The sequence below is a fragment of the Myotis myotis genome, unplaced genomic scaffold (genome assembly GCF_014108235.1).
Source record: "Myotis myotis isolate mMyoMyo1 unplaced genomic scaffold, mMyoMyo1.p scaffold_m19_p_7, whole genome shotgun sequence".
NCBI lineage: Eukaryota > Metazoa > Chordata > Mammalia > Chiroptera > Vespertilionidae > Myotis > Myotis myotis.
Window position 1 is genome coordinate 37419913 of NW_023416379.1, and position 20394 is coordinate 37440306.

Consider the following 20394-nt stretch of genomic DNA (forward strand, 5'->3'; position numbering starts at 1 on the left):
AGGGGCAAACTAGAAAGAGAGAATATGTTTTAAAACGTGAATGTATTTTAAATGAGCAAAACATGACTTCAAGAAAAGCATGTTTGGGACATTGGGCTAGTTTCGCCTCCTCTGGCCACGCTAAGCAGTTTTATTCTGAGCAGACAACACCAAATTCCTCTTGCCTATTATTTTGCCATTTTTTCATCCTGGCTTTATGATGGCATCAACCAAATGTGTCTATTCTTAGGGGCTTAACTTTTATCTGCAATGTAGAATCTTCCACAGAACCCCAGAATCTCGGGTTTGCAGATACCTTCAAGGTCACTTCGGATGATCAGTTTCCTTCTCCCATTAGATGCTTGGTTTTCTTCTCTATTTTATTTATGAGGAGGGAGAACTGAGACAACTTGGGGGAAAAGCATAGACATAATGAGATCAAACCATTTGTGTTAAACTACTAGAAAATGCTGAATGTTGTCCGTGCAATGTTGAACTGAACAGAGAACAGACCGTATGTGCACATGATGAGTCAACCCCGACTGGACACCCAATGTCAAATCATGTAACACAGTGGCACACTATAAAACTTATGCAGGTAACTGGTTTTTCATGTTTAATTTTACATAACTTCATATCTATAGAAAGTTGGTCGGGATAGTTCAAAAACCTCATGTTTACTTTTTCCCAGATTTACAGTGACTAGTATTTGGCTCATTAGAGAGCACTTTGCTGACATCTTTATCCATAAATATTTAAGGGCTTCAAAGTAATACACTTTTTTATCAAAACACAAAGTTAACATAAAAACTATCAGAATAAATTTTAAATATATGTTAACTACAAAGAAAAATAATCTGACTTCATTTTGCAGGAATTTATTGGTCTCTCATTTTTTTTTTTTTTTACTGTGGTTACTCCTAGACCCTACTATAGTGCCTGGCACACAGCAGGTGCTAAATAAGTACCATTAAATTAATTTCATAATGTGATGATGTGATACTATATTGACCGCATTTCTAAGCAAAGCATTTTTAAAATAAAGCAAAGACAATGACAGCAAAAATAGTCAGTCATTTCTTTATAACCTATAATTTATAATTCACCAGTTTCAAAAAGAGGAAAACCCTTTAGATGTAAAGGACTGCCAGGAAATCACCCTTTTAAAATGAGACAAAGCAGATGACAACATAAGCAAACGGACTTGGTTGGCCTCTCTCCTCACAGGTAGCGGTTTCGGATGTACTCCCGGTACACGAAGGAGTCTTCCTTCCCCAGGGGCTGCATGATACCTTCACTGGCCTGGATGTGGGCCTGGAAGATCTCAGTAGATTTTCTGTCCACTCTTGGTGGCTGAACTTCATAGATATTATCTTGTGAGAAAGCTGAAATGGGTGTTCTACAACAGAGAAGAGAAGAGAAGAGAAGAGAAGAGGGCTACATTAAAGAAAATAAAGGAAGGACCACAGGGAGCGGGGGTCTCAAAACGTCTGAGAGCTGCTGACCTTGAACATGCGGACTTAGCAGTAACGACGGGCTATAGTGACCTCTGTCCCTCTGGGCTGGCTTCCTCCCCTGCCTAGAGGACAGAGCTGGGCCAGCACCTGCCCAGGGAGCCTTTCCTGAAGCACAGGCTGGGCAGGCACCCTCCTCTGTTCCCACAGCTGTGGGCACACCCATGTCTCTGCACCCGTCTCCCCCCTCACATGACTGGAGAAACTTCTGGTGGGGGCTGTAGGGACCATTTGCTCCTTGGCCACATACAGGCACTCTATCATTTTTTTGTATGTGTATATTGATTCTGTATTCTGCAACTTTATTAAATTTTTTTATTAGTTCTAACAGGTATCAATAGTTTTTTAAAGGAAGATTTAGTAGGAATCTGTGAAGTAGAAGATACTAGTAATTCCCATCTCACAGGCTGGTAAGAGGAATAAATGAGTTTATGCGTGTGAAGTGCTCAATTAGCACAGTGCCTGGCACACAGTAAGTGCTCAGTAAACGTGAGCCATTGTTAATAACTATAGGTGCATAATTCCTTGTCTGCAGTTCTGAAATCCTAAAAGCTTTAATGACCTAATGTTACTTTGCTGGTAGAACCTGACCCAATGGAAACTCATTTGGAGGCACAGCCTAACCTGAACTGACAATACTCATCTCACTTCTTCATGGGACTGTTACGGTATTTGATGATCAGACAAGGCCTCGAATCACACTGGGGATATTATTATAAGGCCTATGTGCCATCTTGGTATGTGAACATCCCCCAAATTCTGAATTCTGAAACACATCTGGCCTCAGGCTTTAGGATGAGGGATTGTGGATCTGTCATAGGCAGCTTCCTTCCTTTCTGAGGTGATCTGAAAAGCACCCAAGAATCTCTCTATTCAAAAACACTCCTCCATTCCCACCCACCTAGCCCGCTGTAGTGCGTGAAATTGCCATCCACCCCTTGGGGAAGGCGCTGCCTCCAGAAAGGCCTTGTCATAATGCAGCCAGGAGTCTGACACACCCTCCACTCAAAGAAGGCTGGGCACCCACTAGTTATTACATTCTTAACTGGAGGCAGGTCCTCAAGGGATGAGTCAACCAAGTCAGGTGCGGTGCGGAGTGAGTATGTGCAGAGGGTGGGTGGAAGAGGCCACCGATGGGGGAGGATGGTCATCTAAAACGACGCCGTGAGGCACTGGGAGTGCAACTGCAACACCCTGGACCGCTCAGCCCAGGCTGGGCCTCCACGGGGAGGGGAGCTCTCCCCATCAGGGCACCAAGATGACACAAAGACAAAGTCATCTTTGTCCAGGCTGGGGTCCCAGGAGCTAACCTCCGTTGTCTGCACCTTGGTAACATATTTAAACTCAAATCTGATATATAGTTTATGAAATACTCCCTTTTTTTCAAAGCACTCTTGGTAATGTCACATAATCTCAGACTGGATCCTCATTTAATTAAACAAAAACCAAAGGATAAAATGGTTTACTCACAGTTTTTTAAAAAAAAATCAATGGCCAAGGTGAAAGAATCCTGAGATTCTGAACCTCAGTCTGTACACCAGCCTGGCACTCCTGCTCTTCTTCAAGATAACAAAAGTCACTGTTATTGTAATTTCTGTGGCTGACACATTATAATGGTGAGTAATTAGGATGAGTAATATATGAACTCTTCTCAGTTTTCCCTCACAAAAACACAGCAACTCTACCGTCATTTACATAATTCAAAGTGAGATGCTAGAATCCTTCAACGATTGATAATATTCAGTCAAATCATTGTAACCTGACCTTTAAAAAGGAGGCTCCACTAGCCTTTTGAGAGATTGTCATCAGAGCGCCAGCCACAGTAACGCCTCCTGAACCACACCCTCTCCGCCTGTCTGTCTCCTCCCTCTCACATCCCTCTCACATATATTACTTTGATTTTCGCACCCATCCTGGAATTATACTCTCCATTTTACAGATGGGACATTTAAAGTTAATTTTTACATAGGACAAATGGTTTCTATCCTGTCTTTGAAGCCAGGCCTTTGCCAGGAACCCTCTCTGGGTGAAATCACACCAGACGTCCAATGAATGGAGCAAGACACGGTCTGGGAACTAAATCTTAATGTAGCCAAGAAGGGAAAATGCCAGGTCACCAAAGGCCTCCGCTGAAGACACAGGCAGGCAGGCTGCAGGAGGTAGCAGCCTGGAGCCCAGCGACTGCCTGGCCACATACGGCCAGCACAACACAAACAGGGCCACAGACCAGCCACTGCCACCCGGTGCCCGGGCTTTCGGTGAGCAACCAGGAGTCCTCACCCTAGTTCTAGTTCTCAGTAACTGCTTCACTGCGCGTGGAGTCAAACCATTACAAACACTCTAAATACGAAATGCCGAACATGGGCCTTAAATGGCACCAGGCTGAGTGCTGGTGGAGTGTGTGTGTGTGTGTGTGTGGAGGGGGGGGGGGGCGGGGGGGGGAGTTTCAGGGCTCCAACACTACCTCATCAGTTTCAAAACAGTGTAGGGAGTCAGCAAATGTATCAACCTGCCCGCCGCCCCCCCCCCCCCCCGGGTCCTTTTTATTCTTCTAGATTCAAAGTCTATATTAAATAACAAAACTGTAATATTAAAATGTTTATTAATGGATTTGGGCCAGAAAGAAGCTTAAGGCATATCTATAATGAGAATGAGTTCCTCAGTCTTTTTTCTGTTTTTTCAGAGAGAGGACAGGAGAGGGAGAGAGATCCAAACATCCATGAGAGAGAAACATAGATCAGCGGCCTCCTACACGCCCCCACCTGGGGATCGAGCCCGCAACCAGGGCATGTGCCCTGACCAGGAATCGAATGGGTGACCTCCTGGTGCATGGGTTGACACTCAACCACTGAGCCACAGCAGCCGGGCATGTTCCTCAGTCTTAAGGCTGCGGTTTTCCAAGTGTGGTCCCCAGACCGGCAGCATCACCTAGAAACTTGTTAGAAATGCACGTTCTCAGGCTCACCCAGACCGACTGAATCAAAAACCCTGAGGGTGGGGAGCAGCAAAGGTGAAACAAGTCTTCCAGGTGGTTTTGATACTTGGTAAAGTTTAAGAATCTTTGGTCTAAGGAGACCAAAATTATCTAAAATGCCACACACAAAAAAAATCTTTTTGTGGACAATGAGCAAAACTGAATATTTTAAAGCAAGGTATATCTTTTTGAATGATATATTATCACTAACTCTACCGAGAAAGCATCATTTAACATTTGTAAACATAATTATAACAACTATAAAGAGAAGCAGCAATATTAGATTCACCACACATTTGCTATTTTTTTGTTGGCTTACACATATCCAAGGTGGGGAAAAAATACAAGAACATCCAAGACCCTCATAGGGCCTGCTGGTTGGCATTTTGTCTCTGAAGGCACTGGGCAGAGATGGAAGTAAAACCACTAACATTCCCAATACTACTCGGAATTGCCTTTTTATTAGCTTACATGGCATCTGTTTCTATATGGAAAAGAAAAAAACAACAGTATTTAAACACTAAATGATGTGAAAACTTTCAGGCTCATTTCTTTTTATCTACAACTAGAGGCCTGATGCACGAATTTGTGCACAGGTGGGGTCCCTCTGGGTGGCCTGCAGGGATTGGGCCGAAACCCTCAGTCTAATGCTGCCTGCAGCTCCTATCTGCCACTCCAGTCCTGATCAGGAGAGGCTTGTGCTGCTGCAGCAGCACTTACCAGCCATGAGCCCTGCAGTCTGGTGTTCTCCCAGTGGGAATGGCCTGTGGGATTGGGCTGAAATCAGCTTTCCAACATCCCCTGAGGGGTCCCGGATTGTGAGAGGGTAAAGGCCAGGCTGAAGGACCCCACTGGTGCACGATTGGGCCGGGGAGCGACCAAGGGAGGGCTCTAGGGGGTGTCCAGCCCATCTCGCTCAGTCCGGATTGGCCAGACCCCAGCAACAAGCTAACCTACCATCTGAGCATCTGCCCCCTGGTGGTCAGTGCACATCATAGCGAGCGGTTGAGCAGCCTTAGCATATCATTAGCATATTACACTTTGATTGGTTGTTCTGTTGTTCTGCCGTTCTATTTGCATATTATCCTTTTATTATATAGGATACCTAGGTCCATCTTTGAGGAGAGCTCTGCATTTACCCTCAAGGAATGTTACAGTCTTGTTTAGAATAATGTATTTGCCAGCTCATTTGTGGGCTGCTTACCCCATACTGCTGGGTGCACTCAGACAGCGAGGCTGGATGGCACTTAGCCTTGACTGCAGTCCCCATTCACAGAAGGGCAGCCCTTCAGACAGAAATCCATTAGACACACCACATGTTTTTAAATGAAATCTTACTGGTGCCCTGCCATGCTCTTTCTTAAATGTGGTATTACTCACTTGGTTAAAATCTGACCATGTCTGATAATAACCATATCTCACACTTGGATGCAGAACTAATATTTGAGTCCCTTGTAAAGTTCAATTCCTGTTAAAGTAAAACTTTTTTTCTGACTTATACCCGGTAAACACATGTTGGTTTCACAAGAAAATATTTAATTGGTCAGATTGAAATGTCTTCTGAATTTAGTAATGCCATGATGATTTGCAGTTGGTAACAGAAGAACTAGATAATATTTGTATAATTTCAACAATTTTATATACGGTATGTGATACTTTTTCATATGTTAAAATCGTGCACTTTTCCTATCATTAGCATTTTGGCATACATCAAATCCCATGTGGCGTTTCCAGAAAATTGAGTAATGGTTCTAAATACAATATATTTCCCTTCTAGTGGTCCCTTCTGTTGCTACCACAAACTCCAAGTTTTCTCCCAACATGGCTGTTTTCACCTCACCAAATCATTCTTTGTCGGTCATGACCAAGTCACAGAATCGAAAGAATATCATAGCTGAATAAGACCTTACAAAATACCTCGGCCAACTCCTTTATTTGCAGATGACGGTCATCATTAGGTCCTTTCTCTTGTTACTTTCTCTACTTTCTAGGAGAAAACTATAATTAAGGCATGTTCATGGCCATCAGATGCTGTGGGCTCAGTGGAACAAAACCTCAGCAAATGCTTGACTAGTACGAGCCCTTGATCATGAGTCTATTTGTCTTTCTGCCAGTTTTGTAATTTCTATTAGGAAATAATAACCCTTATCATCAAACAGGCAGAGGGGCCTATGGTACACATTGCCATGAAATGGTTTTCTCTCTTTCTAGCCTTTAATATTTCTCAGGCCCTTGAGCCCTTAGTTTGTGGATGCCATTCTAATAGCTTATTTCTGTGACCATCTATTGCTTCTTTTGAGCCCCCTTGTTAGGATGCTTGTATCTTCACAAGTTACGCATATACACGGAAGTCTAGTCATGAATCTATTCTACCAAGGTGATATAGTTGCTTTTTCATGTTGGAAAAAAATCAAGCTAATGTGCTTAGAGGTGGTGCCTGTAGGGCAGCAGAAGTACAACTAGCCTTAGGGACATTAAAACATGACTGCTTATCAGCTATGCTGTTACTGCAGCGAATGGGAGACGGCTAATATACCAAGGACCTTACCCCACTCTCTAATTCGGGTGCTTTCCTCATTCTTGCCTAATGGAATTTCATCGCCGCTAACAGCAATGGCAGTTGTATGTTTCCCATTCTCTCCCTTTTGGAATGAGGGTTTTTCTCTCCGTTTGCCATTGTATGTTGGGAGCAGACAGGCAATCTTTTTGTTTATAGGTCACTAGATTAGAAGTCCTCATCTGGGCCTGGTAAAGACAGCTGCATTAACCCCAGAGATCCTGGACTTTGAGTGGGATGCAATATCTTAGTGGGAGGGGGAAGGGGGTTCTACTTATAGCGAGAACATATTCATGGATAATTGGATAGCTAGAGAGGTAGGCTGTGACAGATAACAGATTACTTTTTTAAAAATTCTTTATTGTTTAAAGTATTATATATAGTATTACATATGTCTCCTTTGACCTCTCCTCGGCCACCCCTACTCCCTAGCACATGCCCTCACGACCCTAGTGCCTATGTCCATTGGTTATCCTTATATGCATGCATACAAGTTCTTTGGTTGATCTCTTACCCACCCCACTCCCGTGCCTTCCCTCTGAAGGTTGATGGTCTGTTCCATGCTTCTCTCTCTCTGGATCTATTTTTATTCATCAGCTTATGTTGTTCATTATATCACACATATGAGTGAGATCATGTGATATTTATCTTTCTACAACTGGCTTATTTCGCTTAGCATAATGCTCTCTAGGACCATCCATGCTATTGCAAATGGTAAGAGTTCTTTCTTTCTTACAGCAGCATAGTATTCCATTGTGTAGATGTACCACTTTTTTAATCCACTCATCTGATGATGGGCACTTAGACTGTTTCCAAATCTTAGCTATGGTAAATTGTGCTGCTATGAACATAGGTGTGCATATGTCATGTCTGATTAGTGTTTCTGGTTTCTTGGGATAAAAAATTGAAGTTCCATTTTGAATTTTTTGGGGAAACTCCATACTGTTTTCCACAGTGGCTGTACCAGTCTGCATTCCCACCAGCAGTGCACGAGGATTCCTTTTTCTCCGCATCCTCACCAGCACTTGTTGTTTGTTGATTTGTTGATGATAGCCACTCTGATGGGTTTTGATTTGCTTCTTTTGAATGATTAGTGACTTTGAGTATTCCATATAATAAAAGCCTAATATGCTAAGTGTCCGGTTGTCCATTCAACCAATCAAAGCATAATATGCTAATGATATGCTAAGGCCACTCAACCGCTTGCTATGATGTGCACTGACCACCAGGGGGCAAACACTCTGGTAGGTTAGCTTGCTTCTGGGGTCCAGCCAATTGGGACTGAGCGAGGAGCAGGCCTAAGCCATCAGTCGGACATCCCCCAAGGGGCTCCCGGACTGCGAGAAGGCACAGGTCGGACTGAAAGACCTCCCCCATCCCCAACACACACACACACACACACACACACACACACACACACACACACACGCACAAATTTCGTGCACCGGGCCTCTAGTGTTTTCATATGTCTCTTGGCCTTCTGTATGTCTGCTTTCAAAAAGTGTCTATATAAGTCCTTTGCCCATTTTTTGATTGGATTGTTTATCTTTCTTTTGTTAATAAGATGTATGAATTCCCTATAAATTTTGAAGATTAGGCCCTTATCAAATATAAGATTGGCAAATGTGTTCTCACATGCAGTGGGCTTTCTTATTGTTTTGTTGATGGTTTCTTTTGCTGTGCAGAAGCTTTTTATTTTGATGTAGTCCCATTTCTTTATTTTCTTTTTAGTTTCCAATGCCCTAGGAGCTGTATTGGTGAAGAAATTGCTTCAGCATATGTCTGAGATTTTGTTGCCTTTGGATTCCTCTAGTATTTTTATGGCATCCCATCTTACATTTAAGTCCTTTACCCATTTTGAGTTTATTTTTGTGTATGGTGTGAGTTGGTGGTCTAGTTTCATTTTTTTGCATGTATCTGTCCAATTTTCCCAATACCATTTATTGAAGAGACTGTCTTGACTCCATTGTATACTCTTGCCTCCTTTGTCAAATATTCATTGAACATAATGGCTTGGGTTGATTTCTGGGTTCTCTGTTCTGTTCCATTGGTCTATATGTCTGTTCTTGTGCCAGTACCAGGCAGTTTTGAGAACAGTGGCTTTGTAATACAGCTTGATATCTGGTATTGTGATCCCTCCAACTTTGTTCTTCTTCCTCAGGATTGCTGCAGCTATTCGGGGTCTTTTTTTATTCCAGATGAATTTTTGAGAGTTTGTTCTAGGTCTGTGAAATATGCCATAGGTATTTTAATGGGGATTGCATTAAACAGGTTAGATTTCTTAATAGCCACTTGAACTCCCCTTCTAGCATGCAGAGGCTCTAAAGCAAAAAATAATTTTGTTCCCTTCAATTCAGGTTCAAAATGTGATTTACATTCTACCCACCACTTGTACTACAGAAGGCTAAGATTTGGAACTGAGTCATATGTAAAGAAGCAAGATATACAGTGTCCATTTTGCAGACTGTGGCAGAGGTGACAAGGTCCTGAGTTGGCCCCTGCAGTGGCAGCTTCCTGGTTATGTCTGAGGTGGCTGGTTTTTCAGCCAGCAGCCACGGTGATAGCTTCCTGATCAGGGCAGATGCAGCAGCCACTTCAAGAGTTTGCCACGTGGTTTTGGGAGTTGTTCCTGGAAGTTGGTCTACAGTCGGTTTCTTTGGCTCTCCTGTGATTCTGAGAACCACCTAAAACCCTATAATAAATCACTTTCTGTATAATAAACTACCTGGAGTTGATTATTTATTTCTGCAACTGAATTCTGACCACCATAGCCAGCCAAAGAGCAAAGCGCATCAGCTCCAGCTCTCTCTTGCTTTACCCAGGAGCAGGCAGCCAGGCTAGTGGGAAGGGGCCACTTGCAGCTACTGAAGGGACAGGCTGCCACAGCACGTATATGGATGGCAATGGAATACTTTAATGCCTAATGTCTTGGCCATAGTCATTTATATTTTTATTGGTCCAGGTACAACAAATGACAGTGGTTTTATATTCTCTTTGAAAACGAAAATGTTATTTGTGTTTCTAAAACAAGTTTTGGTTTTAGGGAAATAAAGCAGAATGCCTTTTGGACTCGAAACAGGTAAAATGTTGTCAATTTAGAGTGCAATTTATAAACTGTATGGTTTCCCTCCATCTGCAGAGCATATTATCTTTCTAGTTGTAAAATGAAATGCAGTTTTCCTCTGTTTTCTGTTTTGATGACAAAGACCGGGGAAGTGGCCAACAGTATCTGGTGCCACTGGCCACGGGGACTGGTTATCTTACACATCCTGGGTCTTTTCTGCCAATAAGGACAGGCTGCACATTACAGGCATAACAGCTGTTCTCAAAGGACAAAGAATGAGGAGAGCATCCCAACAGAGGACAGACCCAGGTGGGGAGTTAAAGGCTGAGGGGTCAGCAGGGCTCCGTGTGCAAGGGTAGCCTGAAGAGGTATGTTGGAGCCTGAGCAAGAAGAGGCAGATGTAGGAATCCCTATGGGGGAGGGGTCTGCAGCCCAAGGGGATGAAGCAGGCATTCATGAGGGTGGGTGTCTCGCAATAGAGTCAGAGCCTGAATGGAGGGCATCCACATTTGGGAAAGGGTGGATGCAGTGGAGATGGGAGACTGGGTATGTATGGAGGAATGAATCAAATAAATAAATATAATATGGGTAACAGGCGCTCAATCTCTCACTGGAGAAGAAAACACTAAAATGGAAAGGGAAAAAGGTAGAAAAAAATGCTGGATACCTATAATTAGAGGTGTCAATATGAACTTAGGGATTTAAATATCCTCCTATATAATAAAAGGGTAATATGCAAATCAGCCAAACAGCGGAACGACGGGTCGCTGTGATGCACACTGACCACCAGGGGGCAGACGCTCAACGCAGGGGCCACAAGTCAGGTTGATGGCTGGCGAGCACAGCAGCGGTGGTAGGAGCCTCTCCTGCCTCCGTAGCAGCGCTAAGGATGTCTGACTGATGGCTCCTGGACTGCGAGAGGGTGCAGGCCGGACGGAGAGACCCCACTCCCAAGTGCACGAATCTTGTGCACTGGGCCGCTAGTATTATTATTATATAATATACTATATATACACATACACACACACACATACATATATACACATACAAATATATAGTATATACATATATATGTACACATTTACATATACAGGTCTGCATATACTTACATATATATGTATATGTAAATGTGTGTATGTTCTATGAATGGTCCTGGCAACAGCAATGCCCCAATGCAATAGGCAAACCTAATGCCCAGATCTTGGCTTTATTACCATTTTCCACTAAAAGAAACCAGAGAGCCTTAGAAAAATTACTGATTTCAGGGTTAGAGCAAGTACAGGACATGATGAGATTAGAACAACTTGTGCCAGAAATCAAGGATGTGCTCAAAAAATGATGAGGACATGTCCTAAGCACACACTAGCCAAGTTTAAGGCATCTTGTGAAATTTGGGACAATTTGAACATCAACATAAAAAATGATAGCAACAAATTATCCCCCATTGAATAACACAGGAGACCAAGATCTCACAATGAGAAATATAAATAAATAAATAAGTTTAAAGATCGATGAAGGAATATTTACATAGTTTCAAATTAACTCCCATAAAATATTCACAAATTAAGAGAGAAAATAAAAGAGAAACTGCAGAGTAGAAAAGCCCAGGAGATATCACTTTAATCAAGGGATTGAAATAAAGACCATTAATAATGGGATGAACTGAAATTGTGTGTCACCTGATAGGATGCAATGAAAAGAGCCCATGCTGCCAACTGGTGTGGCTCAGTGGCTGAGTATCAACCCATGAACCCAGGAGGTCACAGTTCAATTCCCGGTCAGGGCACATGCTGGGTTGTGGGCTTGATCCCCAGTGTGGGGAGTGCAGGAGGCAGCCAATCAATGCTTCTCTCTCATCATTGACGTTTCTTTCTCTCTCTTCCCCTTCCTTTCTGAAATAAATAAAAATATATGTATATAAAAAATAAAAATTAAAAAAAAAGAGGCCAGGATCACTTCTGTGCTATTCCTGCCTGTATTCATTATGTGCTGTAAGCCAACAAACACTTATGTCACAGTTTCTGGGGGTCAGGAATCTGGGAGTGGCTTCATTGGGTGGTTCTGGTTCAAGGTCTCACAAGGTCAAAGTTAAGTTATTTGCCAGGGCAACAGTCAACTCAAGGTTTAACTGGGGCTGAAGAATCTACTTCTAAGCTCACTCAACATGGTTGGCAAGGCCTCAATTTCTCACTGGCTGTTGGCTAGACGCCTCAGTTTCTTGCCATTTGGGCCTATCCAAAGGGCTGCTCACAAGATGAAGCATGCTTCCCCAAGAGCAAGTGGTCCAAGAGATCACTTTTTAAAAGAAATTTATTTTATTTTTTCCATCACCTTTTATCCCCTCTATGTCCTCTTCTACCTCACCCATCCCCCTCTGCTAGAGATCACTTTTGTAACCTAATCACTTCTGCTATATGCTCTTGATACAAAAATTAACTCTGGCACAATGTGGGAAGAGACTAAGGGTCTGATAACAGGAGGCAGGGCCCATCTGAAGTCTGGCTAACACTGCCAAAGATACACTGAAGCATGGTGGCAACCATGCCTGGTGGGAATTGCTGCTTAATATTTTAACCCTGCTGACTTGGCTTCTGTCGTTATTTGCTTGCTAAAACAATAGAAAAGTTACTTTGATTTTCTGAACTTATGTATGCTATCCCAATCGATTGAATACTGCATTGTTGGTGGTTTGAATATCCCATTGATTGTGATCTTACTGGTTATCGAAGCACATTCTTCTGTACTTGGAAACCAGAACAGCACAATTACCCTAAATTGCCTCAGTGGCTACAGATACTGTGTTCCGGTTGACTCAGTGGACCCAAGACCAGGACAACACAATTATTCTAAATTGCCTCAGTGGCTCCAGATAATGTGTTTCCGTTGATTCAGTGATCCGAAGACCCAAAACTATAATTAATCTTTATAGATAACTAACTTGCTCAATTTTGCTTCTGTAACTGCTTTGTGCAAACCAGGTTCCTCATTCCAAACCCAAAGATGTAATCAATACCTTTGTGATTTTTGCCTATATAAATCTGTGTTGCGGCTACTTAATCACTATGAGATTTGAGAGAGCAAAATGCCCCCTCGTAGTCCCGGATTTGAAATAAATTTGACTCCTTAATTCGACTTCTTGAGGCATCCTTGTGTGATTTGCGGGGTACATGACAACAACATAACCTGAAGATAATCATGGCAAACCCAGATTGAGGGCTATTCTACAACATAATTGGCTTGTATTTTTCCAAGTGTCATGGTCAGACCAGATGGCTTCACTACTGAATCCTACCAAACATTCAAAGAAGATTCCTATCTTTCTCAAACTCTTCAAAAAATTGAAGAAGAGGCAATACTTCCTAACACATTTTATGAAGTCAACATACCCCTGATACCAAAACGTGACAAGGATAACAAAAAAGAAAACTACAAACCAATATCTCTGATGAATATGGATGCAAAAAATCCTAAACAAAATACTAACAAACAGAATACAACAATATATTAAAAAAATAATATGCCATGATCAAGTGGGGTTCATTCCAGGGGCACAAGGATGGTTCAACATATGCAAATTGATCAATGTAATACTCCACACTAACAAAACAAAGGATAAAAATCATATGATTTAACAATAGATGCAGAAAAAGCATTTGACAAGATACAACACCCATTTATGATAAAAAACACTCAATAACATGGGTATAGAAGGAAAGTATTGAAAGGGGGAAGAAATAGAATGTTAGGGAACCAGCTAGTATTGTAAGAAATATTAAACATGCTCTGTTAACTGTGATTGTTTTATTCTGATTAAAGAAGACACATTCTACCCTGGCTGGAGCTGACCTGGAGATACAGCCCTTCCTCCCCATTTGGAGCTGCCTATTATCATGGAAAGATGAACAACTTTGCTGCAGAAACCAGAATCGACAGCCCTTTGAAGGTCCCCAGCCCTTTTTGCACACCTGCAGGCCTTTGCAAACCACCGGCCTGCTTACCTGTTAATTGCCCATCTGGCACTCCTTTTGGCTATTTCCCCATGTAACCCCAGCCCTTGCATATCACTAAGCCCTCTGAAGACCCCTAGTCCTTTTGCATATCTGTAAACTGCCCTTTTGCCTACTTTTCCTTTGAATTTCTATGTGTATATAAGCAGCTGGCTAATGGTGGGCAGCAGAGCAGATTTTTATGGATAACCTGCTGCTCTCCCATCCTGCCAGCAATATTGGAATAAACGCTCATATATGATTCAACCCTGTCTCTGCTTAATTGGCTCAAGTAGTGACAGGCAGCATGGACCCATTGTTTGTCCGATTACAGTATCTCAACATAATAAGGTCATATATGAAAAACCCTTAGCCAATATCATACTCAATGGTGAAAAACTGAAATCTTTTCCTCTAAAATCAGGAAAAAGACAAGGATATCCACTCTCACTATTCTTATTCAACATAATTCTGGAAATCCTAGCCAGAGCAATCAGCCAAGAGCTGGAGGTAGCACACTGCTGGCTTCAAATTATACTACAGAGCTACTGACAGTTTTAATTTGAATTTCCCTAACAACTAGGGAAATGCAAATCAAAACTACAATGAGATACCACCTCATACCTGTTAGAATGGCTATTATCAACAATATGGGTAATAACAAGTTGGAGAGGTTGTGGAGAAAAAGGAACCCTCATTCATGCTGGTGGGAATGTAAACTGGTACAGCCGCTATGCAGAACAGTATGGAGGTTCCTCAAAAAAACTACCAATACAGTTACTATATGACCCAGCAATTCTTCTTCTGGGTATCTACCTAAAAAACTCAAAAACATTTATTTGCAAAGATATGTGCACGTCTATTCACTGCAGCCAAGATATGGAGACAACCAAAGTGTCCTTTGATAGCGGATTGGATAAATAAAGTATGGTACATATATACATGAATACTACTCAGCCATAAGAAAAAGTGAAATACTGCCATTTGCAACAACATGGATGGAACTTGAGAACATTATGCTAAGCAAAATAAGTCAGTCAGAAAAAGCTAAGAACTACATGATTTCAGTCATATGTTCCATATAAAACTGAAACTCAGAGACACAGATGGACAACAGAGTGATGGTTACCAGAGGGAAGGGGGTGGGAGGGTAGTAGAGGGTAATGGAAGAAGATTTTTGACTTTGGATGGTGGGTACACAATGCAATGAATAGATTATGTGTCATAGTAATATACACTCGAAGTCTATATGACCCTGTTAGCCAATGTCACCCTAATAAATTTAATTAAGAGTCATGGTCCTGAAAATCAGGGAAGACTGGGGGACTGTTCCAGAAGGAAGGAGACTACAGAGACATGACATTTAAATGCAACATGAGATGTTACACTAGAGCTTTTGGGGATTAATGATATTAATGAAACAACTGGCATAAACTTGAATGGGGTTTCAATAGCTTCATCGGAGGATAGGCTGGTAGTTTTGATGTTAATTTTCTGATTTTACTAGGTTGTATTGTGATTTTGTAGAAGAATTTTCTTATTTATAGGTAGTACCGTAATACCTACTCAAATGTTAGGGAGAGACAGAATATGAGGTCTACAACTTACTCTCAAATTGTTTGGGGGGGGGGGGGGAATGTTCTTTGTTCTGTAATTACAGCTTTTAGATAAGTTTGAGATTGTTTCCAAATTTAAAATGTATATAAATGATAAAGACCTATGAGAGAAATTTAAAATTGTCTAAGTTAAAGTAGAAAATCGTACTTCTATTAGGTAGAATTATGTAACATTGATATTTTTGTAGGTCAAAATGTGTGCATATTGGTAATTTCATATGGTTCAACTTAATACAGAAACTCCCAACAAACTAATCAACATCAAAGATAATGAAATTATGGATTTCAATAAAAATGCAAAACAATGCTTTGTCCAGAATCCCCAGCATCTGCATCTCTGCAGCCCCCGTTTCGTCAGCACAGAGAAGCTGCTGGAGACTCAGATCTTAGAAACAATATCTTAATTTCATATTCCCTTTCAGGTCCTATTTCTTTGTACCCCTTTATAACATTTTTAAAAGAATGGTTTCTACTCCCCATGTCCTCTCAATCACTTCCCATTTTTTCCTAAATTCACTCCAAGTGGGCTTGCAAAGTTACTGCCGATAAACATTTCCTCATAAAGGCCACCAACAGCCTTCCAGTTAACTTTTCTGTATTCAACAATGCTGCCCACTCCTTCCTTCTTTTTTTTTTAAATCCTCACCTGAGGATATGTGTTTTTTAAATTGATTTTAAAGAGAGAGAAAGGGGGGGGGGGGAGGAGAGAGAGAGAGAGAGAGAGAGAGAGAGAGAGAGAGAGAGAGAGAGAGAGATGTTAACACCCATGTTTGCCCTGATGGGATTGAATCTTGAAATCTGGGTATGTTCCCTGACCAGGAATCAAACCTGCAACCTTTTTAGTGTGTACTAGGAGGACGACGCTCCAACCAACTGAGCCACCAGGCAGGGGCCCTCTCCTTCCTCCTTGAAACATTTTCTTCTCTTGGCTTCTGTAAAACCACACTTATTTTAAATTTCTTATTTCTCTCTTTGGTTACTTCCTTGCCCCCTATAAGTTATCCTCCAGAAAGTACCCATAGTTATCTTTTAGAGATGTGAATCAGAGCCTTCCACTCTTTACCGAAAATCCTTCAGCGTCTTCCCACTGGACAGAATAACGGCTAAGCTCCTGAGGGATCTGGCCCCTACCTGTGCCTGACTCCATCCATGCACACTCCTCTGGACCTCTCATTCAGCCTTCTGCTTGCATCTCAAACATGCCATGCTGGTCCTTGCCCTGGTCTTTTGTGCATGTTCTCTCTGCTTCGAACACTCTTCCCAGTCATCTCTGGCCTCCTTTTCATTCAGGTCTCAGCTTGAACGTTACCTCCTCGAAGAGACTTTCCTTCACATCCTAATCTAAAACAGATCACTCTCTTCCATCACCCTGGTTTGTGTTGCTCAGGGCATTTATTGAACATGTAATTGTCTTATTTATTAGTTCAGTGTTTGTCTGCATACCCCAGAACATAAATCCCCTGAGGCATCTTGTCAGGTTTGTTCTTTATCGTATCTCCAGTGTCTCAAAGAGTGCCTAACACATAGCAGGTACTTAATAAATATTTGGTGAATAAATGAATCACCTATTTTTTTGTTTCAAACTGCTAATGATCCCAACCACTGGACGTCCCATGGCTGTGACACTGGTAACTGCAGAATCTTAGCGATGACCTTCCTTCCGAATCATCTTGTCCAACCTCAGGTCAATGAAGAGACTCTCCGCAGCAGTGCTGACGGGCCATCCAGCCTCTGCTTTAGGCCTCTTGGCTCTGGGACAACTGATGCCTTTGACCTAATGGAATGTTTACACACCATTGTTGACAGCTCTACTTATTGAAAGATTTTCTCTTCAGTGGCCTTCAATCTTCCTCCCTGTATGTTCCCCATACAGGTCCCAAAGTAACTCAAAAAGGCCCTGCCTTCACCTATTACTTGAGGGACTGATCACAGGACTTCTAATTCTCTTTGCTGAGGTAAATACTGCCAGCTATCTCAGCACTTCACGTGACATGAAAAATGAACCAACAATGCACATGAGAAAGGTCTCCAAAATTTTAGCGGCTTAGTTCTAAAAAAAATAAAAATAAATAAAAATTTTCTAAGCATTTTATCTAAATAATAAAGTGTAAGAGTGCTTTTGGGTATTCGGAGAGCATGATCTCATTTCTCTCAACTGTTTTTCTGTTCTCTTGATAGCTGGCTTCTCTATATCACACTCTTTAGAAGGGCAACAATCACACAGCCAGGCCCACAAGCATTTTTCCTGAGGACAAAGACTTATCTTTTCCAGAATACAATTTGTGGGTCTTCATTCTCACCTCTGAAAACATTTTACATTTTACTAAGATGAGAGAGAACCCTCCCCAATGTAACTGTCTGCTAATGAGCTTTGCGGAGGGCATTAAACAGTTTATTCTACAAGTAAGGAAAGTTTGGATATTACTTCCCTTTGGGCTTTCAATGCGTGCCTAGTGCAGGAGGAAGCACGTCTGCTGTGGTTAGGCATCTGGTGCAGATCTGTATCCTGCCTGTGACTTCCACAATAGAGTAAGCACTCTAAGTATTACAGAATGAAGGAGTTAGTGGGTGAATAAAGGAAGCGATGAACCAGAAGATGTCAGAACGAGTGCTCTAGTCCAAGCCCTCATTTAACAGAGGGAGCATGGGAAGGACAGGGCAGGACCATCACTCAACAACGTCAGATGTGAGATCAGACCCACGGGCTCCCGATTCTCAGGCTCAGGCTTCTTTCCACAGGTTCATGCTGCCTCTCCTGTGCGAATGAACTAACAGTTAACTGGAAAAGTATAAAATTTTGGGGGGGTTTGTTTTTAATAACTAAATCATTGTGAAATGACTTCTTCACATCCAGGTTCCCCAACATGATTATTTTAAGCCAATCACAGCCCATGGCCCTTGGCAATGACAAGTTTAGGGATGAGCACGTGACCCAATCCTGGCCATTGAGGCATGAGAAGTCTGCTGGGCAGAGTGTGGGACTTGAGGCACAGGGAAAATGCCCCTTTCTCCCTTAGGCACGGCCATGTCTGACTGTGGAACCTGGGCCTGCCCTAGCCATCCTGCTAGCAGTCCGAGGATGGGAGAGCAAAGAGATGGAAAGACACTGGGCACTTTATGATCCTCTGAAGCTCCTGAATCAACCAGCTCTGGAACCTGCCCTGTGTGTAATCTTCAGTGAAGTCAAAGCTGTACATTATCCTAGAGGTGAACCCAGCTGTTAGATGTTCTGTTATTTGGAGCAGAAAGTATCTTACGAGGCCCAAACAATTTTTTGATAGAAACCTTTTAAAATAACATTTGCTTCCGCAATTCCTCTAAATAAACATAAAAAATAAACATTGATTCAACCAGTCAAGAACATCGTTTTGCTGGCAAGGACTGAGACAGGCTACAAATGTGGTAGTGCCTTGGCTGCCTCAGTGCTGCATACTGACATAAATGGTCACCTACTCGATGCCTTTGTAGTGTCAGGACACTTTATCTCTTAAAAACATTACCAAGGACCTCAGTAAGCTTTGGTTTATGTGATGTTGTATCTACTGAAATTTACTATATTAGGAATTTAAAAATATTTATTAACTTACTTAAAAATAACAATAAGCCCAAAATGGACATAATGTGATATATTTTAAAGAAAAATAGCCATATTTTCTAAAACAAAAACAAAAATTAGTGAAAGGGATAGCAATGTTTTACATGTTTGCAAATCTCTTCAATGTCTTATTTAATAGAGAACAACCAAATTCTCAAATCTGCTCTGAAATGGTCATGACATGTTGTTTTGGTTAAAGTATATAAATTAAATCTGACTTTAGAGGGATATAGCTGGAAAAGGAAGCATTTAGTAGCCCTTCCAAATGATCGTGGATACCTTTCTTTGATATTACACCAACATTTGACATGTTTCTGAAAGGTTAGTTGCAATGTGGAATCTGAAACCATACCAATAAACTTTTCATATGATTTTATCTTAAAATCCACTGGTCTATCTTGCACTTGGAATACGTTTTCTTATCCATGGATGATTTTTAAATAGCATGCATTGGTCATTTGGACAGTATTGGTTCATGGAGTTATGAACATCTTCCAAATGGTAACAATTTCATTATACAACTAGAGGCCCGGTGCACAACATTTGTGCACTCGGGCGGGGGGAAGGAGGTTGTGCTGCTGCAGAGGCAGAAGAGGCTCCCACCACCGCCGCTGTGCTCACCAACTGTGAGCCCTGCTTCTGGCTGAGCGGTGCTCCCCCTGTGGGAGCACACTGACCACCAGGCGGCAGCTCCTGCATTGAGCATCTGCCCCCTGGTGGTCAGTGCGTGTCACAGTGACTGGTCGTTCTGCTATCAGGCTGAAACTGGCTCTCCAACATCCCCTGAGCAGTCCCAGATTGCGAGAGGGTGCAGGCCAGGCTGAGGGACCCCACTGGTGCACGATCGGGGCCAGGGAGGGATGTGGGAGGTTGGCCAGCCAGGGAGGGACTGTGGGAGGGCTCCAGAGTGCGTCCGGCCTGTCTCGCTCAGTCCCAATAAGCTGGACCCCAGCAGCAAGATAACCTACTGGTTGGAGCGTCTGCCCCCTAGTGGTCAGTGCACATCATAGCAAGCAATTGAGTGGCCTTAGCATATCATTAGCATACTACACTTTGGTTGAGCAGTCGACCGGACACTTAGCATATTAGGCTTTTATTATATAGGATTT

The 20394-nt window shown here is 42.2% G+C and overlaps 1 protein-coding gene across 6 annotated transcripts in view; it reads right to left on the bottom strand.

The window, feature by feature from the left end:
• Positions 1-277: 277 nt before the first annotated feature.
• FIG4 (FIG4 phosphoinositide 5-phosphatase) overlaps positions 278-20394 on the bottom strand; it is a 101566-nt gene continuing 81449 nt past the window's right edge. For 5 of the 6 annotated variants that reach the window (XM_036317391.1, XM_036317387.1, XM_036317390.1 and 2 more), the window contains one exon: positions 851-1378. In XM_036317391.1, the coding sequence (XP_036173284.1) occupies positions 1201-1378 (178 nt within the window). In that variant the 3' untranslated portion in view covers positions 851-1200. Of the gene's footprint in view, positions 389-850; positions 1379-20394 lie in introns of those variants that run through there. The other variant, XM_036317388.1, reaches the window with a different exon arrangement.